Below are 27932 nucleotides of genomic sequence, written 5' to 3'. Positions count from 1 at the left end.
CCGACTTTAACCTTTGACCTGAGATTCATCAGAAAGCAAACAGATTTCTGGAAGCTCTGTAAAGAACGAGCAGACGTTTCTTCCATTTGTCTCATATTTATTATTGATACAGTTTTAAAGCATATTGCACAGGAAGTCCTGATCAACCTCGTCCCCTCTGCAGAAGGTGTCAAATATAAAACAAAATAAAAACATTGTAAGTGATTTCAAACACACTCCATACTTTGTTCTGTTTCTAACAAGCATTCTTAGTTGTCTCTGAATTCTTCAGACCCAAAGATAAAACACACAGTTGGCATGAAATCAGTCGACGTGCTCCTTCGGGGCATTCGTCACGGCGTGCTCAGAGAAGCTCGCTGGCGTGCGTGCCTGCGTGCGTTGTGATCGAGCGATGCGCTGCTCGGTTCCTGCAGACAAAGATGGAAGAGGAGCCTCAGAAACATTTTCTTCCTCCTGCAGGCGGGCGAGCGAGCGAGCTTCACGGAGGGACTTCGCTTTGATTCACATCACGTCGTCTTCCTGAAGAGTTATTGTCTGAAAACACCACCACCACCCCAAAAGCTTTACACGCAGCAAATAACGAAGAAGAAGAAGAAACAGGACCAAACGACTTCCACGCCACAGAGAGAAGAAGAAATGTCATCCGTGTTTGTTCAGCTGCACCTTCTAATGTCGTGAGCGCACCGTTAGCGTTCCTGCCGTTTCACTGAGTGAGCTGCAGAGAGTGTGTGTGTGTGTGTGTGTGTGTGTGTGTGTGTGTGTGTGTTAGAGTCTCATTGGCACCACTGGTCTCTGAATAAAATCCAGACTCAGTTTTTGGAGGACGAGGTCTCAAACTGAGGCGGCGCGTCTCCTCGCCGTAAGGCCGCAGAGTCCTCACCGGCTCCTCTCGTGCAGATCGTTTGACGCTCCTTCAACGTGAAACGCTTGTAAACATGTTTGGAACACCGAGGTTCATCTATCTGCAAGTCGGTGTGAAGAAAGCGTCACTCAGAACGTCGTCGTCTTCTTGTTTCTGTTTCAGAGCGAAGGATGCGTCGCTGATATTCTGTTTTCATGAAGTCAACAAACGACGCTCATGTTTGACAGCTGACTTCTTCTTCTTCTCTCATTCAGCAGTAAGCTGTTTGGATTTTGGCGTGACAGACAAATATCTGCTCCTGTCTCATTATTTACCGACGTGTCATCGGGGGTCGAACCCTCTCTACAGGCCTGACGTTCTTTCACAGGGTCGTAAACGATTTAGCACTGAGAGGAGCGGCCTTCATCCTTCAGCACGCCGGCTGTGCAGGGCGGCGTTTTCCTCCTTTTAACGGGATTGTTGACCTCCTCAAAAACAGAAAATAGCAGCGGCGTCTTCGTTAAGCTGAAGTCGATGGCGATGAAACATTAAAATCAACGCCTTGTGGTGCGGTTTGGATTTTTGTTCTAAAATGACCTGAATAAAGATGCCTCGTGTTTCCTCGACTTCCCTGGAGCGGCGTGTCGAGCGTGCGATCCACAAACAGCGCTCGTGTGTTTTCTAACGTCTGCTCCGGTGCAGCTCGCGTGAATGAATGTCTACGAGAGGAAGGACCACGTCATGCACAGCAGGGACGATCTCTGCACGCGGGCGGGCGGGCGGGCGAGGATCACGTGCTCACACACATACACAGTATATATCTGCATCATGATTCCTCTCAACGTTTGGCACTGAAAAACAAAGCGCAGGGTGAGAGAGCGGTGAGTAAGAACACAAAGAGAGCGGAGGGAGAAGGCGACGTCTGATGAGTTATAAGTTAAAGGGAGGTAGATGGACAGGATTACTTCACAAGGCAAGTCTCCAAACGATGAACTTCAGCCGGACTCAGGCGACAGGAGACACTTCTAATCTCACACCACGAGATCATATTCAGGTTGTCCTTTGACTCCCTGAAGCTCCTCGAGCAAGCTGCAAACTCATCGTCCATCCTCTGACGTTTCCTCCGGGAGCGACTTTAGGGCCTCGCTCGGCTGAGTTTGCAACGCACACGTTCAAGCTAGATGGACGTTAAACCGAGTAGACGCTTAAAACGTCTTCACCCTCTCTGCGGTTCTGCGTTGGCTAATGCACAGCCGGTCTCAGAGGAAAAGGAGATGTTCAAAGTCCTGCAGCAGCGACGCTCTGAAGATCTGAAGCAGGAAGTTGGATTGTTTACATCTCCTTCGCTACTTCACTCATCCAGATCTGAACGTCCCAGAGAACTTTGGGACGCCTCTGAGGAGAGTTCGGATCGGTCCACGAGAGACCCCTGAACCTCAAACGGCCCTGGATGCTCCTGAAGTCTGAGTCCGGACACTTTGCAGCAGAGGGACATTCAGCGAGGTTTTGATGAAGAGTGAAACAAGGTGAGCGATGAAAACCAAACATGGCACCCCTAAAGATCTCTAACCCAGCGAACACGTGAGCTCGCTCCGCTTCCCAGAAACTTCCTGCTCAGCTGACTGTCTGTGTTTTATGTTCATGTTCGAGAGGCGTCTCCGTCTCAAGCTTCACATTTGTCCTCTCTTTGGGGGAGATCCGTTGAGAGTGACATCATGATGACATCATCAACAAAGAGGTCAGCTCTCGAAAACCTTCGGCCAAAGTCCGTGTCTCTTCCTGTGCTTAAGATTAGAAGTCTATGATTATCATAGGCTGATTGGATTTCTAGACAGTCTAGAAAGAAGACAAAAAAAAAGTGTCAACGATTTCGGTCTCGCACGACCAGCGTCTCAAGGGTTAAAACATCCGGGATGGCTCGCGGCGTCCCAGAAGTCCCTGCGCACGATTATTTTGGTCAGAATGAACTTGAAGAACGTGGAAAAGTAAATCCCAAACACATCCGAAAACCAGAGAGGTTAAACAGAGCGAGCGGCGGCGGCGGCGTCAGCCGTGAGACGAGAAGATGGGCCTGCTGATGTTGCTGTTCGTCGTCATGGCAGCCAGCTCCCACCTGGAGGGAAGAGCAGAGACAACGTGACTCACCTCCACACATCTCACCATACTAATCCTAAATGGTCGCCCCACGTGGCGCTCTTCCGACACGACTGGAGAAGACGATGCACGCCGTCCTGAGGATCGGTTAACGATGGCGAGCAGCCGACCTCGCCTCCCTGCGCTCGACGTTTTAAACATCACTTCCTGTTAGCAGCTCAAACAGATCTGCCTCCCTCTCTTATTCTTTTAATCCTGACCTGCAGCTCCCGTTTGATTTAAATCATCGGAACATTCTGGATCAGGAGGGAATGAGATGTGGCCTCGTGTGTCCCCCCCCCCCCCCCCCCCCGCCGCCGCCCCCCCCCCCGGCCTCGCTGTAACTGGAGAACCAGGAGCAGAGCTGACCTGCTGACAGGGCAGAGGTTGAGCTGCAGATTGTTATCTCTGGCTCTGGTTTCACACTCGCTCCCTCTCTACTGACCACTGGGCTTTTCCTTGTTGTTGTTGTTGTTGTTGTTGTTGTTGTGCGAGCGTGTGTGTTTGGGGCGGGTGATTGGAGCTGGAGAGGCCGGCGTGGGGGGGGGCGGAGGGAGTTAACGCGAGTGTGGAGCGTGCAGGTGGCAGCGCGAGGAAACGGGAGCTACTTTAGTTCAGAGCATCGCCATGACGACGGGTTCATCAAAACGAGGGAGTGTCAAAAACATGAAATCAGACGGTGGGGAAACACGTCGCTCCTGACGCTGAGACGAATACACTCTGGCGCTGTGGAGAGCGTCCCGTTTCTATGGCAACGGTCGCACTTTTTTTACCGCACGTCGACTTCCTTCACTGTGAGCGTCAAGCGCAGGATGTTTGTCCTTCGTCTGAGAGAGGTTCTGGTGACGTCTGGCGCTGAATTAAAAAAACGCTAAGTGGACAAAAGGGACGTCATCTGTTTCACCGTGATTATCTGAGTTCTCTTTAAAGAGACTGAAAGTCAGCCGCAGTTATAAATGAGAAATAATGAGCTCTAATGCTCCTCTGTGAAAAACAGCCTCATTAGTTTAGAGGGAGAGAGAGAGAGGGAGAGAGAGGGAGGGAGAGGGAGAGAGAGAGAGAGAGAGAGAGAGAGAGAGAGAGAGAGAGAGAGAGAGAGAGAGAGAGACACAAACATCATGAACAACAATCAGTCAAGTGAACGAGCCGACAGCTCAGATGGACGAGAGGCGGGCGGCGCTCTGACCTGAGGTCGTGCGGGAGTCCTGACTGCTCCAGACTGTACTGAAGAACAGCTATTTTGCATAACGTCTTCAAATTAGGGCCTGAAAGAGAAAAGAGAAAAGAGAGAGAGAGAGAAAAGAGAGAGAGAGAGAGAGAGAGAGAGAGGGAGAGAGAGAGAGAGAGAGTAATGAGTCCCAGATAACAACCACACGGAGGAGAAGAAGAAGAAACGTGTCTGTGGTTAACCCTGAACCTCGGGACTCGAACGCTAACTCTGCCGTGAACAATCACGACTCGGATATTTTTCATCCGTTCAGATTTATCCGAACAACCTGTCGCCTCACATTCATTCTGAGGCGGGGTACGACTGCTGCTCCAGTCTGTGGGTCAGGGTGGAAGCACGGCACAGCAGCGGCTCCACACACACAGTGAGACACGCACACACACACACACACACAGTGAGACACACACACACACACACACAACTTGTTTGTTTTTGAGCGATGGACTTCTGCACCACCTTTAAGAACTCCTCCTCCTCCTCCGGCGTCTGAAGGGTTAAATCACCTTCTGATATTGTGTGCAAACATCCTGTCGTCACCGCTTTGTCACCATATGTTCAGGGAGAAGCAGAGCGAGACCCACGCCACCGGCACGTGGAGGCGTTGGCAGCGGGGGGAAGCCACGGGTACTGGCAGTCCCCAAACGGCTGCTGCGTCCACCTACGCAAACCCCCGAGTGTGACCTGAACGCATCACAGGAAGAAGCTGCATTTGGTCGTCCACGAGACGGAAGGGCCGGACGCCATGAGGCCGCTGCTTTGTCCTGTGACTCAACTACTGGTCTTAAAGCGACGCGACACCCCCCCCCCCCCCCCCCCCCCCCGCTAATCCGTCCTATCAAAATAAAAGAGCATAAAAACCTCCTGCTCCAAACTCCGGCCTCAGCTGTAAAAAGCTTCTCTGACGAGCTGCTGTGCTGAAATCTACTGCAGCTGTTAATAAAAACGATGCCTTCAGGCTCCCAGAATAAAACAGGAAAGGAAAGAGATACTCACTGAAGTCTAAGATATACAGGTCTGAGTGGTCCATCAGGTTGAATTCATCCCCCATTCCTTGCTCGGGACACGGGCTGTGAAGAGAACAGAAGGACCGTGTGAGCGCGGACCAGAACCACCTTCACCTCGTCTCTCTGTGCCTGCACGCTGGAGGTCAAAGGTCACAGATTCAGACCAAACGGGGGTGCAGAGGGTCTGCTGTGATATGCTTGAATAAATTCAGGGTGCACCAGTGAAAAAAAACAAAACTCTGCACATTTTCTTCCCAGTTATCTTGCTGCCTCGTTTAACGACTTTCTCCAGTTTGTTCTTAACACACACACACACACACACACACACACACACACACACTTATGTATTTATTTTTGCTCGTGTGTTCTTAAACGTCTCCTGCCCGTCTCTGACGCAGCGATGTCTCCGTCCTTTAGACGCTCGGGGTCTTAATGAAGCAGCTCTGCTCTCTTATCATGAGCTGGCATGATTTAAGCCCACAGGATGTGCAGCGCTGCAGGCTGGCCCGCACTGATAATACTCACAGACCTCTGCAGCCTGAGATATCACTGGACATCTGCTTCCTGCTTCACACACACACACACACACACACACACACACACACACACACACACACACACACACCTGTGGCACACCTGGTGCACTGCAGCTTAGAAAGCTTAGCTGTATCACACCTCGCGTCCGTCACCTTCCTTCTTTGCATCAATAATTAAAAATGGCTGCTGATTAATAACACCGCTGACGGTCGTCGGCTGCAGCCTGACGGACCTGAACACGATTTTAACAGATTTACTCCCGACAGGCAGTCGGTAAATTCTTCTAAATGCACATCATTGATTTACATCCACAACAAAAGAGCACCGAGAGACGTGTCCAGATTAGAGGATAAAAATGCACTCTACAGTTTTACACGACCCCGAGGACGGTTTCAGCCAGACAGGTGCATTTACAGACGACTTTATCGTCTATAAATATCCATGAGGGAGAGTTACAGAGGGGCCTTTAAAGAAGAGCACGGACTGTCCCGTGGCTGTCGGGCGTCCAAACGAAGCCGCCGGCCGACGCTTCTTCTAAAGCGTCCCCCGGGCGCTGAAGCCGTTTGAAGCGCTCTCAACGACTTTTGTTTTACTTCTCTTTTCTTGTCTCTCTCCCCATTTTTCATTCTCTCTCTCTCTCTCTCTCTCCATCACTGTCTCTCCACCCATCAATCTCTATCCCTCTTTCCCGCTGTCTCCTCCATCGCGTCTCCCTTCACTGCGTGTTCAGGATGTTGTAAGGGTTTTACGTTGCTAATCTTCCCTAAACAAACAAGGCGCTGGCTTAAAGCGGCCAGCAGAGGAGCAGAGCACGAGCGCAGGCGTCCCAGGGGGCCAGCTGGGGAAGTCATTACCCCCCCCCCCCCCACACACACACACACACACACACAGGGGGCTTACAACTCGGACCTTTATCAGAACACCCTCAATCACCCGAGCCCTCCCCTCATTAATACATCGTCTACTCGAGGACCTGCAGGTATCAAAATAAAGACAATGAAACACTTTATATGAAAGCAGCTTTCAGGATGCTGCTCTGAGTGAAACAGCTTTATGACAACTTTGAATCTGGACTCTATAAACGATCAGTCAGAGACTTTATTTATGAGGCACCTTGTTCTAAAGAGAGCGAAGCCCTCAGCGTCTTTTTCCCCCCTGAGCGCTCCGGCTCTCGACTCGACATCCTCCTCACTCCGAGTCTGATCAGGGAAAATAAACGATGTCAGATGTAAAACGTGCACACGTGGACACGGAGCCCTGCTGGAGCTCACGACTTCAAGACAGAAATTGCAAAGCTACAAAACGAAGTCTTCAGGTTGCCTTTGATGCTTTGAGTTGGGAGACAGAAAAGAAGATGTGAGAAAGCATCATGTGTATCTGAAGAGCGTGCTGCAGGAGCTGTCGACTTCTGTGCACGCTCCGGGAGGAGAGGAGGGAAAGAGCGCAGATAAGAGGAGCAGGAGCCGTCGAGTCTTTCTCGCACGCTCGTGGGTGAAGTCAGGCCGGGTGTGAACTTTAGCAGCAACATTACGGAGAAGTAACGATTTAATGATCACCGCAAAGTGGGAGAGGATGAGGGCCGTCACGGAGGCAGGAGGAGAAAAAGAAAAAAAAAGGAAGGTGCGAAGAGAGAGACGGGCCGCGGTTGGAAGCGGGAAAGTCGCAGTGAGCGACTTTATGTGGCGTCCTGGTGTTTGATGGCTCACTTTGTTACTCGATCAGGGAAGTATCAGAATGTGTGAAAGTGGTTCCTCCCCCTGCAGCAGCACTGGTTCCCAGTCTGACGAGGCCTGAGGGATGCCGCTCCCCCCCACTAAAACAACACTGGTTGCTGTTTCAAACAACACTCAGTGAAACGCACCGCCTCTTTATCTTACCGCTCTCTGAACGGCCTGAAACTCAAACGCCATCTAAACACAATCAATAAATCTGGCGTGTTTTTTTCATCGGCCGCATCCTGATTCTTGGAGTGATTCAATCTGCATCCTTTTTCCTTTTTCTCCACTTCCTGTTGAACTCTGGTCCTTGGGACTCACAGGAACTCATCGTACACTACAACTTCCTGCAGAGCGTCTTATCAGGACTGCCAGACGTGACTCCAGAAACACTGAACACACACACACACACACACACACACAACATTCATACAGTGCACATACGCTAACATGGCACGATGAGAAGCTTTCAGGTTCAGCTGGAAGTCGCAAAATGATAAAACAACAATTTTCTAACCACAAATCTGAGATGATATTCTGGTCACGTGTCAGCACGCCAAACGTCGACCTGTTGTAACGATGACCTCATTGCATGTCACTGTGGAAACGTGTGTGTCACAGAGGAGCAGTGTGTCGGTCTCTCTTTCATCTGGCTTTTAAAACTTTTATTTTACTTGTTTATTCACGCTCCTTTTATTTTTATTGTGTTTCTCTTTTATTGTTTTTATAGTGTTTTTGCTTGTACAGCACTTTGGTTGCTGTAAGTGTGTTATAGAAATAAAGACTGATTGATAAAAAATTTAAATGTTGCATACAAAACATGTGTGTGCATTTTAACCTCTTTAAAAAAAAAAAGAAAAAAAAAAAAAAGAAAAAAAAAAAAAGTTAAAATGCATCCGAATACATTCACAGTGACAGCAAACGAGGGGGGGGCGGACATGCCCCGCCCCCCTCTCAGGAGGCTTCAGCTGTAAGCATTAATAAACAGAAAGAAACTAAAATTATTCTGTAATTAAAGGAATTATTTGCCTTCTATTGTCACCGTCACTTTAAAGACCCCCCCCCCCCAAAAAAAAGGAGTAGAAAGATCTTGCAGCCGCTGCGGAGGTAAACCTTTGTGTTTATCACAGATCGATGGATTCCCGTCCATTTCTTCCACCTTAATCTCTGCTGCCTCGCCTCGTCTTACCGAGCTATCTGTGCCCCCTCCCGGGCAGTGGCTGGACGGTGGATTAAACCCTGTACCTGCCCAGACCTAAGCCCCATGCAGAGGGTGAGACACAAACTACAGCTGGCTCCCAGAGAGAGAGAGAGAGAGAGAGAGAGAGAGACGCCTGGCTTCAGATTAAGAGACGCTTCACTGCAGCTCAAATTGCAAAAAAAAAAAAAAAAAAAAAAAAACCCGTCAAACCTGCGGGCAGACGTGGTTGGACTTGGTGCTGATGTTGGAGGAGAAAAAAAACGAAACCCTGCTAATCTCCAGAAAATGACAAACGTGGTGTATTTTATCAGGACAGGTTGTTATCAGCAGAGTCTGGAGGAGACGTTAATAAAGTGCCAGAGGAACCTTGAACACAGCTGGTGGACTCTCCTCAGGGCAGGACAGATGTTCCTCTGGAGCCGGGGGATTCATTCAGGAAGAATAAGTGACTTCCTTTATAGCTCCAGTGTGAGGACGAGAGTCAGGGTCAGCCAGTTAACAGGAGGAGAGGGCCAACAGAGCGTACGTCCTACACGTTCTTCTTGAAGGATGATTTCATTTCTCTTCTCCTGTGCTGTAACAGTTGGAATTGGTTTTGGTCTCAGGAGAACTTTTTGAAGGTCATTTTTGAGCTTGGGGTTACTTTTCAGTCGAGTGAGCATCACTGTACACGGTTCTGCTTGTGTTCGAGAACAACATCTGAAGGATCAACACGACGCAAGTGTACATTTCTATTTGTCTCTCTCTGCAGAGACTCTGCCAAAAGGATCCGATATTAGCGTCCCCCGACTTATTTAGCTCCCCGTAAGCACAGGCCGCCCCGCTCTGTCTTTTTCTCTCTCTCTCTCTCGCTCTCTCTCTCGCTCTCTCTCTCGCTCTCTCTCTCTCTCTCGCTGTGTAAAGTGCGATTGGGCTCAAACACTTTAAATTAAATGTTTTGATCGTTGCGTGACATCTTTCCGGAGAGACATCATGAGAAACAGGAAGGTTAAAAGTGCATCGTGGAGTTTAGACGTGAAAGTAGGAGAAGTGTACAGATGCTATGGTTTATGTACCTGTAACACAGTTTGAAGATGGGGGGGGGGGGGCAGCGATGACACCGACAACTCTCCTGGTAGCTTTTTAGCTCCAGTGTCCAGGGACAGATTTTTCCCTTTAATTTTAATTTAATTTAATTTAAGTGCATTTAATTAAATAATTATGATAACAAATAACAAAATAAATAATAAAAAAATATAAAAAAATAAAAATCATAAATAAAATAAATAAAAATATATATAAAAAAATAATATAATAAAAAAAATAAAAATAATTATCAAATTTAAATTTAAAATGTATTTCATTTATTTTTTCACTTCTTCTATTTTCAAGTTTTAGGTCCAAATCTACATAATGCACCTTTAAAAAGGTGTTTCCAGACGTGTGCCACAGAATTTTCACTCCCGTCTCTTTTTAGAAAGACAATGAAACAGTGCGCCTTTCACTGGCGAGCGGGTCGGGTCGTGTTTGGGGCTTTGTCTCGACATCGGGCACGGACGGTCTCGTCCTCTTGTTTAGCGCTGACGAGTCATAAGTCAAAGTGAAAGGACTGGTGTTTAGACGTGTGACTCTTTGAGGTGGACGGCGTCACAAAGCGTGCTGTGTGCAGCTTGTTTATTTGAGCTGCTGTGTAACACTCGGCCCTGTGACACCTTCATGTATACAGCCTGTTGGCGGGTTAAACAGGGTTAAGATGCACATGAAATACTATCGCACTCTTTGTCTTTGAAGAGTAAATCACAGTGTTGGCGTGCTGCCCCGGGGTCCCGTCCCGCCACGTGCGGGGTGCCCCGAATCCTGCCGGGGTCACCTCCACTGTTTGACAGGTTTTATCTCAGGCGTACCGACCACACGCGCGCACACACACACGCACACACACGCACAATTAATAAAGGAAACTTCTGCAGCCTCGCCTTTGACACCAAAAGGCCAGAACTCAGCGTGTGTGTGTGTGGCATCAACACGTGTGTCGCGTTGATAGATGCGTTTCCATGGAGACGTGTTTTACTGTGGCCGAAATTTAAAGAGAACGGAGGAAGCTTGTTGTAAAGTAAGATTTTAAAAAGTGAGCTCTGCACGCGTGCCATGTTGTGTTTAGTCTAACAATCGAACAGTGATAACACAGCTCCCTTTGAGCAGCTGGACTATCAAAACAATATGTTGATAAGGTGCAAAAATGCCCCTGTAGGTGATATCGAGGCTCCAGGCTTTTTGACCTTCCTGATCTACCAAACACAATCCCTGGACTCTGCAGAAGCTCCGTGGCTCAACTAACAATCTGTGTTTGGAAACGAGCAGGCGAATTCCTCCCAGATTAAATAACACGCTGAGATTCTGATGGATTACAAGCAGAGGTGAGGGGCTGGGATGTTTTGGCTACCAGTGAGATTACCTGCTGGGCAGTCTCTACTCCTCACCACAAACATTCAAACTGAACAAGAGACGGAGGCAGGAAAAACTCGGCTGCAAGATTTAACATTTAAAATAAACTGAGACCGACGATGTCTGCTCTGATAACGACGCTAATCCTCAGTTTGAGCCGGAAACAGAAACAAACTCCAAGAATCTAATTATTAACTTTTGGACATTTTAAAAAATTTGACTCTTAACACTTAAAGGAGCAGTATGTATCTCTGACCCCTAGTGTTTAAAATGGGTACTGCAATGGATTCGCTTTGCCAATCGACTCAATATCTCAATGTCTTGACAATAAAAAACACTGATTGATTTAAACCAGGTTTTTTGTTTGTTTTTGGCGTCAGCATTCTTCCCCATCTTTGTTAAATCTTCCAGACTTCTGCTTAGTGGATCACATGCGTTAAACCTGGCAGAGCAAAGAAAGCATGTGCAGCTCCTGACGTCAGCTCAACAAGAGGAGCGGTGAGTCATGACGATACGAGCACACACACCAACGGTACACGTCACACACACACACACACACACACACACAAAAAAAGAAGAGCGAATGGAGTTGGGCCTGAGAGTCCTTCTGGCCGCTGCACCGGGCAGAGACGAGTCCAACAGCGGCTTCTTCAATTTAATCAACATCATCAATGAGAGGAAGTGAATCATGGGAAACGGGATATTTTAGGAAATTGAATTTCGGAGAGTTTCTCGTTCCCAAAAGAGGCAGAAAACACGATTCCCTGAATGGACACGTCAGAGGAGCAGTTTTTAAAACGCTTGTTTCTGGTTATAAATGTTCAAAGAGGTTCAAAAACCAGCGAATTGATCGACAGTGTCACAACAAACTGGATGAAGTGAAACATCCAGCCCGATTTTATTAACCTCTGTTCAGCTCGCTCTTTTGCCTTTTTCTCCGTACTTCTTTCTTTGTCCCACCAGTTGTGACTGGTCCCCATTTCTCCCAGTGAAAACCAGTTAAAACCTCTTTAGACAGCTCTCACACGTGAAGCAAACTCTGCCGGAAATATCTGATATAAACTTTTATATTTTGCTGTTTTCACACAAATCAGACATCTTTACGATCGCCTGATAAGAATAAACACCCGTCGGAGTAAAAATATATTCCCTGCATGAACGCACGTCGTCAGATCCCCTAGATTCCCCTTCAGATTCCAAGCTGTCTGCTCCCAGCACGCCAATCTGTCACGTCCTTGTTCACATCCTGGCCCTCGTGGGATGCCCTGTTCCCGAGATTAAAAAGCTCCCTAAATTAGCCAAACCGAGGCTCTGTCGTAAGCATTTACACACAATGTGTGTGTGAGAGAGCGCCAGCGATGACAACAAACTCAGCGGGAGAAGCGTGATCTTCACGAGTGCATTCAGTCAGAGAGCCTAAAACACACACACACACACACTCGGGGTGTCTGCGGTTTGTTGCTGGTTTGCGTTAGGTGAAGGTCAGTGCAGGTGGAGTCGGTCATGCACGGCCCGGCCTTCGTGGGGCAGCGAGCAGGTCTCAGTAAATGAGTGTAGCAGAGACTCTGAGGGGAGATCGAATTGCACTCTGTGAGAAAGGACGCTCCCCGAGGTCATAAATCAGAGACGGGGGCAGAATTTCGCGCCTTTCTGCAGCTCAGCAGGTCTGTTTACGCTGACGTAAGTGGCCCTCAACAGACTGCCACTACTGCCCAGCTCGCGCACACACACACACACACACACACACACACACACACACAGAGTAAACATCCAAACTCAGTCTGACACTGAACACTGAGAAAGAGTCTCTATTGAAGATGTTCGTTTCATTAATGAGTTAACACGCTGTCCAGTCCACTTCGAGCTTTTTATTGTCCTCCAGTCGTCGTAAATTACTCTTCAACAAATTCCTGCAGCTAAAATAAATATCATAAACTAGGCGACACGTATGAACAGGAGGGTTCTGTTTCGGATCAATACGAAAAGGAAAACAACACGCCCACCGTAAATCTGAAACACAATTTCCCCCCCCCCCCCACGGCACACAAAACAAAATGAGGAGCCCCTAAAAAAACACGAGCGAAGCCGTCCGAGAAAATAACTCACGACGGCGCCGTGTGAGCATTCATCACCGCGTGGAGACGGACGCTGTTCGCTGCGCTCGTGCCGTCAGGTGACGTGAAGATAAACACGAGCGACGGCCTTTTAAAGAATCGTTCACGCGTCTTCTCCGACTTCATGAGAGAACTTTAACGCCTTCATAGAAAAACTTCCTCGTTAAAGAGGAGAGTAAGCAAACAACAGAGCAGTGCTAAGTCTGCCCAAGAGTTTGTTTGTGTGTCTTAGTGTGTGTGTGTGTGTGTGTGTGTGTGTGTGTGTGTGTGTGTGTGTGTGTGTGTGTGTGTGTGTGTGTGTGTGCGTGTGCGTGCTTATGGGAGTTCCTGTGTGTAAGAGGCTTAAGTGTGCTTGTGTAAACGTTGAACGTGCGACGCTGGTCCAGAGAGTGTGTGTGTGTGGCCGACGTGCTCACAGATCGTTAAGGATCACGCTCTCCTTTGTAAAGTAACAGGAAACAACTTCTCTGCAGAGTAAGGACGACTAAACGATCGCAGAGCTGCAAAAAAACCTAGTCCAGTAAAAACCCGGCCTGAACGGACCTGAGATGTGACGAGGAATCACAAAGCTGAGAAAGGACACCGAGGCATACCGAACGTTCACATTTGGAGGAAACTCAGGAGGAGCTGCACATGTTCAGAAATGACGTGAGAACGCAGCAGGATGTTCAGCTCGAGCGAGAGAGGAGTGACTCCGTGCACGTCTGACCGTCTGCAGGCGACCACTTCGATCTTCGTGCACATTTTTAAACAGCTGCTTCATGGTTCTTTATTCTGAGTGGGCTGAGCTACACGTAGCATAGCTTCATTACAGCGTCGCACACCGGACTCTGCTGCTGCTCCGTCCAGGTGTGTCGTGCGTTCACGTGTCTGCAGCTTCCTGCAGAAGATGAAAACCTGAATCTGCCCCTGCAGACTTTAACACAGGATGTGGTCGGACACTTTGTGCTGTTTGATTTCTTCCTCGGCTCTCTCCATCACCTCAGCCGCCTCCGCGACGCTCCCCGCCAACACCCGGCCCTATCTGCTGCTCACAACAGGAAATCATGACTCCTTAAAACCTTCCCGGACTAATCCTGGCGAGAAACCAAACATCTTGAAAGGTAAGCGTTTTCTCAAGCTCTTCACTCCTACAAACGTTGTTTCTTCTTCAACAGGCGTCTGAAGTCCTGAGATCTGAGACATCCAAGAATAAGACCTCTGAGGTGTTTCTATCTGCCGGTAGGTCACGCTACTTTTTTGAGATGTTTGCTACGCTGCAGGTTTGTGTAGCGTTACACATACGCTCTGTGATTGGTCCGCTGCGCACAACACTGTCGGTATCTCTTCCTCCAGTTGAAAATGGCCGCTCTCATTTGGCTTGAAGCCTTTTGTTGTTCTTAATGGACAAAGAAGACGAAACCATCCGATTGTTTTTGACTCGTTTGTTATTCTCTCAACTCACTGGAAGGAAAAACTGTCTATTATTATTTTATTTTATTTTGAAATACTTTATTAAATCGCTACACTCTTAGTTATGAGACATGCTACACACACACCCACACACACACACACCCACACCCACACCCACCCACACCCACACCCACACACATGGCCAGGTCAGCCTTATATGAAAAGACATTTTGTGTGAGGGTGCGTGGTAACCACGGAAACGGGTTTGTAGACACTGGACAGATCCTGATAAGAGGACAAACTAAATATTGCATTCGTGTTTGGTCGTTACTGCTGAGAGCTGGGAGAGAATAAAGAGGTCAGAGGTCACACGGGGAGTAAAACAAACCCAAATACACTTTAGAAAAAGAAAAAAAACCCGGCTACCCACGACTGCAGATATTTGCAAGCGACTTTACAGAAAATTGACGATGATGATGATGATGATGATGATGTGCAGCGCCGGCATCAGAGACTGTCCGCACTCAGCTGCATGCATGAGCATCTCGTACGAGCACAGACAAAGACAAGCTTCAGCTGATTTTCAATGATTCATCTTTTTAAAATCATACTCGGGGTAGCCGAGGTGGACGAGCTGAAGCGAAGTGTCAGCGTGTTGATGAGGAGATATTTGTCTGAAGCTGAGACACAAAGTGAAGCACTATGAGGAGTTTGAAGGAGCACAGGCGGAGCTGCTGTACGCTGGGCGGTTGTGTATTAGGGTGTGTGCGCTGCTCCTCGCGGCGCTGTGACCACTGGAGCAGTGAAAATGAATCCAGCAGCAGCAGCAGAAAGAGAACTTCAGCAGACGGAGTGGGGCTGAGAGGACTCTTATCCACAGCCTCCCGATCCCCACTATCAGGTGATCACAGCGGGGCTCGCCTGATAACACGCAGTCTAGTTGATAACAGCGACCCAGCTCCCGGACCACTCTGGACCATGCTTAGGCCGTTAGCTACCTCATTAGTCCTCTGGCTACTGGCCTATCAGCGGCCCGTCACCAGCCAAGAGGCGCATTACCAGCTACGATCCCCCGGCCATCGCTTCTGTCTGCAGCCAACAGCAGACTCATCACAGCCCGGTGTGCACGAGCCAGAGCCTCCGACTGGCAGATCATGAAGACAGGAAAATTCTGATCCAATCACAGAAAGCTGGTTGAGCCTTCGAAACATGGTGACTAACTATTTAAAGAATCCGTCTAAGTTAATGCGTGTGCTTGCTTTGGCTCCGCCCCCCCTCGTCACAGCTCCGTCATTTCCGGAGCCTCCTGCAGCAGATACACGAGGAATTCTTATCTGCTGGATGCCGGAGCACGGCGCATTATTTACCTCGGAGAACGATCAAGCTGGACGGGAAGTCACACACCGAGACGACGTTAAAAGCTCGGGTTTATTTTCAAAATAAAACACAAAATAAAACAATAATATTGTGTGTTTGTTGTTGTGTTTGCAAACGAAAGTGTAAAATGTAAAGTGAGGGTTTTTAATCCAGCAGGTAGAACAGGACAAAGAGTGAATCTGTGGCTGCTAATCCAAACCGCCCCCCCCTCTAAAAATGATTTCAGGCGACGCGTGTTGTGAGTCATACGTGTGTATTGTACCGTGTGTGTTTAAAGGATGGATCTGTCACTGTGTGGAGTTGTGACATTTCCTTATTTATGTTTGTCTGCTTCTACTGGACCAAGGTTGATGGTAAGCGCCGGGAAATGATTGGACGGGAGCTTGAGCTGCGTGATTGGAGGAAAGCGGACGGTGCTGAAGTATTAAAAAAGAGCTGCGACTGGGATGTAAGGGGGGAAAACAGGATAAGTGATTTTTGGGAACAGTGGGCACTAACTTCCCAGTTTAACGGCTACATTTGCAGCTCGATTCTTTTTGTTGTAAAATGTAAAAAAAAAAAAAAAAAAAAGAACATTAAACACGACAGTAAAAAGAGGTAAATTTAACGTCTCACCTCGTTCCTCCAAAGAGGATGATTCGATCTCCAACCATACAACAGCACTGCCGTCTCCGAGGACACGGACCTTTCCCCTTCGGTTCGACTTTATTCCAGGAAAACGCTTCTGTGACGTGAACACAAGAACACAACCAGGGTGAGACCACGTTCACACTAACTGCAGGTTTCATCCTGCTCATCTTTAGACTACGGGTGCCTTCAGTGCATTCAGCCTCCTGCTTTATTGAAGCAGGGACAAAAAGGTCCAGGAAGCCCGAAGACGAAACTCAACCTTTATATGAACACAAACGTCTCGTGTCCCGCTCTGCTGAAGAGCAGAAAGAGTGACGATGTCGAAGCTCTCTCAGCCGTTCCATATAAGGATGAAATAAGCCGTCTGTCACGCGCTCAGTCGACAGCATCATTGCGTCTCTATGGTAACAGGCCAACCAGGCTCACTTTAATAAAGGCTGTCATTAAGGCGCTGCCTGCCATCTAGTGGACAACAACGCTCAGGATCAAATGGTTCGAGGTTAAAACTCTGCATGTGTGCAAAAACACACATTTCATTCTTCATGTTTCTGTCCCACTCTCATTGCTCCTCCTTCTCATTGCTCCTCCTTCTCACCGCTCCTCCCGCATCATGCCTGGAGCAGCTGTCTATGAGACGTTTTGGAAACCCTAACCCTTATTTGTTTTTCTGCTGTAACATCACACAGAACTTTACTTCACTGGTTTCTACAAAATAAAAATGTAAACTGATCATTAAATGTTTTTGAAATCAGAGGAACGACTTTGTTTTCAGCGCTCAGCCGGAGCGTCTCCTCCTGCTGCAGGTTGCTCTCGTCTCTGGTGCTGCACTCACGCGCTCCTCCGATTGTTGTCCGATCATCCCGGTGTTCGAGTCAGGAAGTCGTTCTGCAGACTTATCTTAACATTAATCTAACATGTTGATGACAAAGGTGATGCCAAGTCAGCGAGTTCCTGATTTCATTTGTTTGTTGTTGTTTTGGTTGAGAGGCCTCTGCATGTAAGAAAAGCCCTTAAACTGACCGGAGAATCGATTTGCCAACATTTATTTGAGCAGATTAAAGCTGCAGAGACTGAACCCTGTGTGTGTCTGTGTGTGTGTGTGTGTGTGTGTGTGTGTGTGTGTGTGTGTGTGTGGGGCACAAAGAACAAGAGTCTGTTTTTCTCACTGGATACAGAAGAGCGTTTGTATGACTGAGCAGACGAGCGAGGAGGAAAGTGGGTCACCGTGAGCTAACAGTGCAGCGTTCCCTCAGCAGGTAAGATTAAAGCTTGCGTTAGCTCGACGTCGCCTCTGCACACTTTAAATACCAGAACGATGAGTCGTGATTTACCTGGGTTGAACTTCCACAGGTCGTTGAAGTGCATGTCGAGACGAGCGTTATATCCTCCGAATATGTACAGCTCTCCGTTGTAGGAAACTAAAGAGAATGAGAAACATGCAGAGGAACGTTTATACTTTCACAACTCAAACTATTAGAACAAACAGATTAACCGTCTCAGTGAGACATTTTAGAAATTTCTTGTAATTTTCCTTTTTTGTTTTCCCCCCCCATCAAATTGCACCGGCGTCCCCATAACCACCGCCGTCCTCATTCATGCACGGCCTGCTTCGACCTCCACCTCAGCGGGATCAAGGAAGGAGAAATCCTTTCTCTTATCTTAAAGAGTCTTTACCCGCTCAAGATAACACGTTATGAATCTGCACTTTATAAATAATGATTAATTGATAGCCTGCGTACGGCGTGCTCCTGGCGAGCGGCCTAGGTTCTGTCCTATCTATAAACAAAGGCTTTAAAAGACCCCCAAAAAATAAAGACCTTTAAATAATCTCTTTTTGCACCGTTAGTATCATAGCGAGAGCCCGCTGATTGACCTCGCTGAGCTGCAAGGAAAATAAATCCCCCAAGAGAACATCCTGTGACGTCGGGAGAACGTTATTCTTGCTCGTTGTTTCTCCTCCTTCCAGTTTCATTGTTGCTCGATGTGCATACGAGGGCGCAGTGCGAGCCCCCGTGTGCAAAAGCTACAAGCGGGCAGTCGGGGTTCAAATCCGACCTGTGGCTCCTTTTACTGCACGTCGTTCCCCTCTCCCTCTCTCTCTGATTTCTGACTCTATCCATCATACAAAAATAATAATGTGCACGTGGATATTTATCTTCATCATCAGCTAAAAGTTGAATTTTCTTACTGAGGAGTATTTGAGAAAAACAAAAATTTAGTCCACTGTTCACTGAAGACATGCTTACACGCTGAATGGCTCCTGCGTCCCTCGGGCAGCGGCTGAGCTGACGGCGTGCTCAGCCAGCAGTTGGTCTCCGTGTCGAACACTTTGATCTTGTTGCAGTAGATCTCGTTGTTGGAGTGGAAGGGGCCGAAGCGGTCTGCTCGCCCTCCGAACACAAACATCTTCGTCCCGATGATGGTGGCCGAGTGGAAGTCTCTCCAGCGTGCAGGATTACCCTGGAAGAAGAAGAAAAACCAGTCGATTTATTTTACAATCAGCGGACGAATGAGATATGCAGACGTCCACTCTGGACAGACGTCAGGTTGCTCCCTACGTTCATCAAGGAGATTTTAAAAAAGAAAAAAGGAGGTCAAATTCCTCAGCATCCCTGAATTCCCAATGTGACCAATTTAACCACTGGAAGAAACTTCCTGCAGGAAAAGATGAGACTTCTGTCCCAGTAACTTCATGTCAACACTGCCATCTAGTGGACAAAGTCGTCCACTGCACTGGTGTTCTGAAGCCAAACCATGTAAAGCACCAGAAGCCTCTGTACAACAGCCAGACTTAAAGGCGGGGTCGGTCTTTCCCTCCTGATACACTTTTAAAAATTCAGGTTGAAATTGTTTTTAGGTCCTGACAGAAATTAATAACTCGAGTTCTCTGAAAAGGGAAGAAAGAAAATCCGTCATCTGTATCAATTTGTAAACGTGTAAAAATTCAACCAATATCGGCCACGAGGTACCAATCTGATGAACCAATCACACGCCTCCCTGTCTCCCTGCTCTCTAATGGACCAATCACACGCCTCCCTGTCTCACTGCTCTCTGATGAACCAATCACACGCCTCCCTGTCTCCCTGCTCTCTGATGAACCAATCACACGCCTCCCTGTCTCCCTGCTCTCTGATGAACCAATCACACGCCTCCCTGTCTCACTGCTCTCTGATGAACCAATCACAGCCCTCCCTGTCTCCCTGCTCTCTGATGAACCAATCACAGCCCTCCCTGTCTCTCTGCTCTCTGATGAACCAATCACAGCCCTCCCTGTCTCCCTGCTCTCTGATGAACCAATCACAGCCCTCCCTGTCTCCCTGCTCTCTGATGAACCAATCTCAGCCCTCCCTGTCTCCCTGCTCTCTGACGAACCAATCACACGCCCCCATGTCTCCCTGCCCTCTGATGAACCAATCACACGCCTCCCTGTCTCCCTGCCCTCTGATGAACCAATCACACGCCTCCCTGTCTCCCTGCTCTCTGACGAACCAATCACACGCCCCCATGTCTCCCTGCCCTCTGATGAACCAATCACACGCCTCCCTGTCTCCCTGCCCTCTGATGAACCAATCACACGCCTCCCTGTCTCCCTGCCCTCTGATGAACCAATCACACGCCTCCCTGTCTCCCTGCTCTCTGATGAACCAATCACACGCCCCCGTCTCCCTGCCCGTAACGTGCTCGAGCTCACACTCAAAGCTCGTCACCGATGACGGACTTTATACAGCGTTTATTTACCACTGACTGAGATGACGTAGTTTCTACACGATGCGAGCGATGAGCATGGGGGCGTGGCTTTAGAGGGAGGGGGCGGGAGCAGACGGAGCACTGAGGGAATGCTACTTTGAAAATGATGCTAGTTTTGGAAAAAGATCAACCCAGCCTTTAAATGAAGACGCCTGTTGTAGAGATGAAGGTGAACAGACAGTTTTACAGCGTGCACATGAACAAGCGAAAGTCGAGCAGGAGGTTTAAGTTTTCAGGAAGGATTACGAGTCAGAGAAAACGACAGCATTGTTTGCTCACATGCTCGGCTAAATCTAGGAGCGCCACACTGTAATCCTCCGGGTGGCGAATTGTTCGAGTCCAGAAGTAAAACTTCCCTCCTTCCCCCCACTGCCCCCCCACCACCCCACCACCCCGCTCACCCGAGGGAGAGACACCGTCAAAAATATACTTAACAAGAATTTATCACATGAGCAGGTTGGCTTCATACAAACACACACGGCATCTCCCGAAACGGGAGCGCCTTTAATCCTCGGTGAGGCTGCTTGTATTTGGCGACCTCACAGAGAGCTGCATTACATCGCTCTGCTCTCCGTTTCCAGCCAACCCGACCAATCCGCTGCGTGCGAAGCAGCTCAGCCAACCACGGCTCTGACTGACGGGTCGTTGTTTTGAATGTAGGCGAGCTTTTTCACCAGCAGGGTTGTTGATATTTCTTTCTGATCCCCGTCTCAAAAAGTTGTTGAAATTCTGTGCAAATGTTCGCGAGTGAATACGTGAGTTTCTCAGCTGCTGGTTAAACTCACCCTGGCGTTAATTAATGACCAAACCATGGAGGTGGTGTCCAGCTTGTGGATGTCATTGGAGAAGCAGTCGGCCTACAAAGCAGCAGAGGAGGTGAATTAAATCATGTTTCAACGAGTTGGCCCCGCATGTGTCGAGTGATAAAAACTCACCAGCTGCTCGTATCCTCCAAATATATACATCGCTTTCCCCAGGATGCAGGATGAGTGTCCGTCCCTCGCCCCCGGAAGTGTCCCTGAAATCTTGGGTGTGAACCATCTGTGGGTGTCTGTGAAGCAGGAAGGTTTTATGTTAACTCTGAGCAGCTGAAACCTCGAGTCAGGCGTTTAGATTCCCCGACACAAACTCTCTTCTTTTCCCGAAAATGAAACAAGCTGGAGATGCGGCGTTAGCGTTTTACTTACTGATATCAAAGGCGTAGAGGACGTTGCAGGCTCCTTCTGTGTCGTTACGACCCCCCCAGAGGTAGATTATATCATCCAGCAGCACAGCTGTGTGGCCGTAACGCATATATGGCACTTCCCGGGCGCGTTCATTACTTCCCATCCTCACCGGAGGCAACTTCATCCAGCGCAGAGACACTGAAAAACAAATCCACATTTTTATTATTAGAAGCTCGTACATATTTATTTCTGGGCTTCGTGTTTCCTCTGTTGGAAGGACAGGATGGTGAGAGAGACGGGTCAGAATTGAACTCGGCGTGCTGCCTCTTCACATCGGGCGTGCAAACCAACCACTAGGCCCACAAGCGCCCCGAGAAGAAATGAGCTTTCGTACCATCTCGTCTGAACGTCGTCACAGAGAAACATGCGATACGTTCTGGTTTTAGAGCGACGTGTTTTACTCAATAAAAGGAAAAGGAACTCGCTGCAGATTAACCTTTAACGGGATTATTTAATCAGCATGGACCATTATAAAACAGGATTATGGATTATTTAGAGGCGGTAAACACTGCTCACTCAGCGCCTGGTTTCATTTCTGTGTGTCTGTCGTTTCCTCTCGGTGAAATCAGAAATACTTCATGAGAGTTTGTGTTCATTAAGGGGAAAATATCATGACAATAAAACACAGATACGTGATGATGAAGGCTCGTTAAGAAGTTAGACGTCTCAAAATGTAGACGAGTAAAGAAGCAGAAAATCAGAGAAAAGAATCAAAGGACGGACACACACACACACACACCTTACTGTACGAAAGCATGCTTTAATCTCAAAGTCCAGTTTGTTAGACTAGTGTAAGTGTGTTCACCCCATTATGTAAATTCATCTGTATATATTTTTTTAAATTAGTATTTATTCTGTTTTGACTTTTTGATTTCTGTATTGCTGCTGCAACGCCTGAATTTCCCCCGTGAGGATCAATAATCTCATCTCAGGTGCTCACGGCACAGTTCGCTCATGAACACCTGAACGCAGCATGGAGAAGAAGTACAGTCGATCCCAGCCTTCAATGCGTAGAGAAAAGTCAGAGTCGCTGTCATGTTCTCCGATGTGCGGACGGCAGATTTGGCCGTGTATCCGTCTTGTAAACTGAGCACGCTCCTGATCTCGTAAAGCCACGCACGTGTTGTGTTACGATGTTTTGTACAAGAGGTGACGAGGCCTGAGCCCGGTTTGAGGGGGGGGGGGGGGAAGACGACTGAGCTCACAAATAAAACATCAAAGAGAGGAGGCACAAAGAAAGTGATAAAGTCACTGAAACAATGGTGAGAGGTGTTTTTACATTTCCATCACAATCAGATCAGACGCAGACTTATCAAGGTTTCTGTAGCCAAAAAGAAAAACAGCAGGCAGGCTCGAGATACTTAGGAAGCTATAAAACCATAAAACAGGTGGCTGCCGACACAGAGGAAAAATGATCATTTAAAATGGGTTACAGTTTTGTAAAAGTTACAGCTGAGAATGTAAAAAACTAAACAGCTGCGTTTGTGACGAAGAGAAAACATGAAAAAACCCACCAACGTGAAGTCGAAGCCAGCTGTGATGAGAAGTGAAGGTTCAAATCGGCTCATTGGAAACGCAAATCTCTGAAAACATTTCAGATCTAACTTTACATAAATACATAAACTACGGCTGCAGCCTTTCATGGTGGAGTCAGATGAGCTCCTGAGACCTGATCTTTATTTACCCTGATCAACCAGGTGAGCACGACAGCCCCAAGCGAAGAGGAGGATCTCTGTTAAACTTATCCAGCACCCACCTGTGTTGAAGACGTGCACGTCGATCTGCCGCAGCGTCTCGTAGTCCTCCCCGGAGCAGTAGCCCCCGAAGGAGTACACCTTGTGTCCCACCGCCACAGCAGCATGGTTGACTCTCCGCGGCCCTCCTTCTAGGTGCACCGACCAGCGCAACATTACGCGTGCAAGCACCTCTGGGACCTCCAGTCCTTAGACCATCACTCAGTCGCCCCGCTTGGATCCCATCAAGCCAACACCATCGAAACCTGCAGTGAACAGTGAGAGGAGAAAACGCCCCGTGCTTAGAGGAGCGGCGGGGCAAACGAGGAGGGGCAATCGAGGAACACACAAAGGGGAACGATTTGTCCTCTCGGGGTAAGAGTTACTCTGCTGACAGGCTGAAAAGCCCCGGCCTTATCTGCACCAGGAGAGTATTTTAAGGAGTGATTAGACCCGCTACACCTACCACTCCTCTTTCTTTCTGTTCACTCTCCTCGCTCTGAGCCCTCAGGCTGCACTACAACTCTATAAATACAGAGTCATATAAATAAATCTGCAGTCCTTTGGGACGCAAACTGTCAATAAAAAAACGCTGCATCACTTATGTGAACGACAGTAAACTTCTTTTAGGTGAGCGGACGCTTATAAAGCAAGTGTTTCCCGATCTGTTGAAAAGAGAGCCGAGACCAAGCAGCAACCTGCAAAGTGTCGATGAGTGAAGTCGATGCTGAAGAGTTAAAATCCTGCAGTTCCTCGAGTGTCCACTAGAGGCTGGCTGCAGAAGCACAGGAAGTCACATACACACCCATTTTAAAAAGACTGGTTTCACATCAACACGTTTACAGCCTGGTTAAAAAAAAAACCTAAAACAGTCAGAGACTTTTTTTGATGACTCGTCTGTTTTGTATTGATAAGAGTTCGCTGATCTGACTGGTCGGTGTGGCGTAGCTCTCAGCCTATCGTTAGGTCACCTCAACAAATATTACCCATAGGCAGATATATTAACGCCATCTGAAGTTGTGTTAGCATGCTTTGATAGAAGTGCACATTTAAAAATGCACATGAAAGTACCTCACCTGCGGAAAGCTCTGCAGCTCTTAGCTGAACGGCAGCGTGCACTTTAACATCATTTCAGCAGCCGGCGCCGTGGAAACACGGCGGGGGAGTAGGCACCTCTCAAGACTATCACAGAGGAAGGTCGGAGGGAAAGACAAGTTGCCTCCAGCTTCATAAGCAAAGACAAATATGAAAAGCAGCTCGTTAAGATTTTACTTCCCAGCTGCCGAAGAAGTCTTCAACGTTAAAACAAAACAAGTCAAGCTCACCCTACACGCCTCGGCTTATTCTGTCCGAATGAGTCACAGTCTCACTGACCTCCAACCTTCGTTTGCTCTTATAAATAAACCCCCAGAAGACCACTCCACATAGACCTTTCTATTTCGAGCCCAAGCATCTCTTAGGCAACAGACCAATGCGAGTCTAACTTCGTCAGAATCCTGATCTGCTGTTTTTGGAGCTGAAAAACAACCTTGAGGTACCTTAAACGCCGTGCAGGCGGCGCTCCTTCAACAGGTATGGAAAGCAACATTAGTCATGTATGTATAAAGGTTGTCCACACATGTTCGAGCTCCGTGATGTTAGCGCTACAGTGCGCCCAAAAACAACAGATACGGACAAAAGTGAAGCTGCTCCATGGTCCCTTCTGGGCCTCCGTACGTGTGAGGTGCAGAGACTCTGTCCTCTGACTGGATTTTCATGTTTTGTTTGGTTGAGTCAGGAAGTTTCTGGGCGGGGAGCTGGTGTGTTTCCTCCAGCCAATGAGAGCGCAGCAGGTCAGTTTAGGAGTGGATACAACAGACTGGACATGATTCAAATCTGCGAAAATGACAGACGACGACACAGCAGCAAAAAACGGGACCATATAAATCATAGTAAGGGTTAGGTACACACTGCGTCCAGCAGGGGGCGGAGCTTCTGGGAGCGATGAACCCATGAGGAGGAGCCACGTTTGAATGGTGTATAAAGTAATTGTGGTAATCTGATGTATAATAAATAAATAAAAACATGACCCTAAGCAGTATGAGCAGGCCAGATATAAAATGTGTTCAGCTCTTTATTTAAACATTTCTACTCGGGATGTTGACCCGATGTTCAAACCCAAAACACCGCCAACATTTTTGTGAAATCTAGAAAGTGTCCCGTATTATAAATCACTGAAATAATGGTATTTGTATGGATTTAAAACATGTGGCGACGATGTTTGACTTCACCTGTGATGAAGTGGCTCCACAAGGTGCAAGTACAGGAACAACTTGAATGAATTAACACCTTATCTATGCAACAGCACACACGCTTCAGGCAGCGGTATCTTTCAATAAATCAGACATCCTGAGGTTTCACACACAGAGGATTCAAAACTCTCCTTGTGGTAAGAGAGGCTTCTGTGGGGGGGTTTGAGCTGTACCTGAGCAGCTTCTGCGGGGGGGGGGGGGGGGGGGGGGGGTTGAGCTGTACCTGAGAAGCTTCTGTGGGGGGGCTTGAGGTGGATCTGAGCAGCTTCTGTGGGGGGGTTTGAGGTGGATCTGAGAGGCTTCTGTGGGGGGTTTGAGGTGGATCTGAGAAGCTTCTGTGGGGGGGTTTGACCTGTACCTGAGCAGCTTCTGTGGGGGGGGGTTGAGGTGGATCTGAGAAGCTTCTGTGGGGGGGGTTTGAGCTGTACCTGAGCAGCTTCTGTGGGGGGGTTTGAGGTGGATCTTAGAAGCTTCTGTGGGGAGGTTTGAGGTGGATCTGAGTGGCTTCTGTGGGGGGGTTTGAGGTGGATCTGAGAAGCTTCTGTGGGGGGGGTTTGAGCTGTACCTGAGCAGCTTCTGTGGGGGGGTTTGAGGTGGATCTTAGAAGCTTCTGTGGGGAGGTTTGAGGTGGATCTGAGAGGCTTCTGTGGGGGGGTTTGAGCTGGACCTGAGCAGCTTCTGTGGGGGGGCTTGAGGTGGAGGTGGTTGAGGTGGATCTGAGAAGCTTCTGTGGGGGGGGGGGGTTGAGCTGTACATGAGCAGCTTCTGTGGGGGGGTTTGAGGTGGATCTGAGAGGCTTCTGTGGGGGGGTTGAGGTGGATCTGAGCAGCGTCTACATACATCCAGCAGGATGATATTTATGTCAGATGTCTATCACGGTTTGATACTTCTTAAACATAGAGGAAAATGTAAATGACTCCACAGGTCTCTGTTTATGTTTATTAATGAAGATAATCTGAACCTGGTGACTATAAGCTGCTGCTTTACTACACTCCAGTCAACGCCTCAGACAGCAGCTAGCAGATGTTAGCTCTAAAAACAGGAATAACACACTCCTAACAGGACCTATAAAGGGTCTAATCTCACAGTGCCAACTTCAACAACAACCGTATGACAGTAAAAAACGTGAATATGTCAGTCTGATAACAAACAGAGCAGGAGGAGGAGCTGCTAGCTGTGCTAAAGCTAACCTGTAGGCTACCTGACGTAGCTGTTAGCACGCTAACATAAACTACACAAAAAACAGGCGGCTAACAGCTAACAACAAAGCAGCGTCTATTCATAGCTCCGACAGCCACACAGTCACACACACAGGGGGAAGAAACAGTTGCTACCTTCAGGTCCGCTCGGTTCTGGTTCTGTAGACAGGCTGTGCTTCCACCAGGAGCTCCACCGACTCCCCTCGTGCCGTTCCGCCGGGAGGAGCAGTGCGCGCTGGCGCCCCCTGTCGGCTGCTCGAAGAAAACACAGAGTGATGTTCACGCAGACAAGATGATAAAAGATTTATTTCTCGTTTTTCTCATGTATCTGCACACAAAAAAAGGCGAAATGCAGTCCTCCCAGCCCCCAAGCAGTGAAGAAAAAAAGAAAACAATATAAACATACAGACATAAATGTCTAAACATCTACTGAGGGATAAAATCAGATAAAACAATGCCAATTAAAAAATAGCACAGATAATAGAACTGGTCGGTAACATACAGTTATAGTTCTTTTTAAAGGTGCACTATGTATTTTTGGAAAAATGTGAAAGTTGGATAAATGTCCAGACAAACTGTTTGAAGATATATTGAAGTTATTGTGAAATCGTAACTCTCCAGGAAGCTTTTTAGATCCAAATTCGAGCTTCTTGAATAGTTTTGACTTCAATTCAAGAACAAAGTAGTCAAAACACATTTTTTTGTAAAAACGGTCAAATATGAGTCAAAATAAGTTTAAAAAAACATTGCGAGCATAAATATGACATGTTAGAATTAAAATTAAAACAACATTTTGTAAATAAAGTCATAATATCCATTTAAAATATCAAAAATAAAGGTAAAATGCAATTCTAAACAATAAAATTAAAAATTCGACATAAAAAAAGTCAAATTGTCAAGAAAGAAATCGAACTGTTTCGATCACAGTTGAAATACGAGACATAGAGGAAAAAATGTTCTTTTAAATATAGTTTATTAAAGACTGTTTCTAACCTTAATTTAAGGGACATTCATTATTTGTAATTCTAACTCTCAGGTTAGAAAGCAAGCATTCAGTTCTTTTCTTCGGGGCGTCTTTAGATTCGTCAGGAGAAAAGGGGCCCACCTGTTTCTCAGCTCTCAAACAGGATTGACCTGTTTCAC

The 27932-nt window shown here is 47.7% G+C and overlaps 1 protein-coding gene across 2 annotated transcripts; it reads right to left on the bottom strand.

The window, feature by feature from the left end:
• Positions 1-76: 76 nt before the first annotated feature.
• On the bottom strand, positions 77-27056 carry klhdc3 (kelch domain containing 3). Of its 2 annotated transcripts, XM_079361998.1 has the most exons (13): positions 26925-27056; positions 24376-24481; positions 23323-23565; positions 21528-21704; positions 21276-21391; positions 21126-21197; positions 18840-19053; positions 17925-18011; positions 16579-16687; positions 5196-5269; positions 4161-4239; positions 1240-2954; positions 77-1202 (listed from the first exon to the last, which is right to left on the bottom strand). In XM_079361998.1, exons 3-12 carry the CDS (start codon positions 23474-23476, stop codon positions 2888-2890), a joined length of 1149 nt encoding a protein of 382 aa, XP_079218124.1. In that variant the 5' UTR covers positions 23477-23565; positions 24376-24481; positions 26925-27056; the 3' UTR covers positions 77-1202; positions 1240-2887. The 2 variants fall into 2 exon arrangements, with proteins under 2 accessions (XP_079218124.1, XP_079218123.1); XM_079361997.1 differs by lacking the exon at positions 24376-24481 and having other exon boundaries at positions 26925-27055.
• Between the last annotated feature and the right edge of the window lie 876 nt (positions 27057-27932).

This window comes from Symphodus melops, assembly GCF_947650265.1.
Source record: "Symphodus melops genome assembly, chromosome: 15".
In the NCBI taxonomy this organism is placed as follows: domain Eukaryota; kingdom Metazoa; phylum Chordata; class Actinopteri; order Labriformes; family Labridae; genus Symphodus; species Symphodus melops.
The sequence above is the reverse complement of the archived record's forward strand: the minus strand, read 5'-3'. Positions and strand labels throughout refer to the sequence as shown.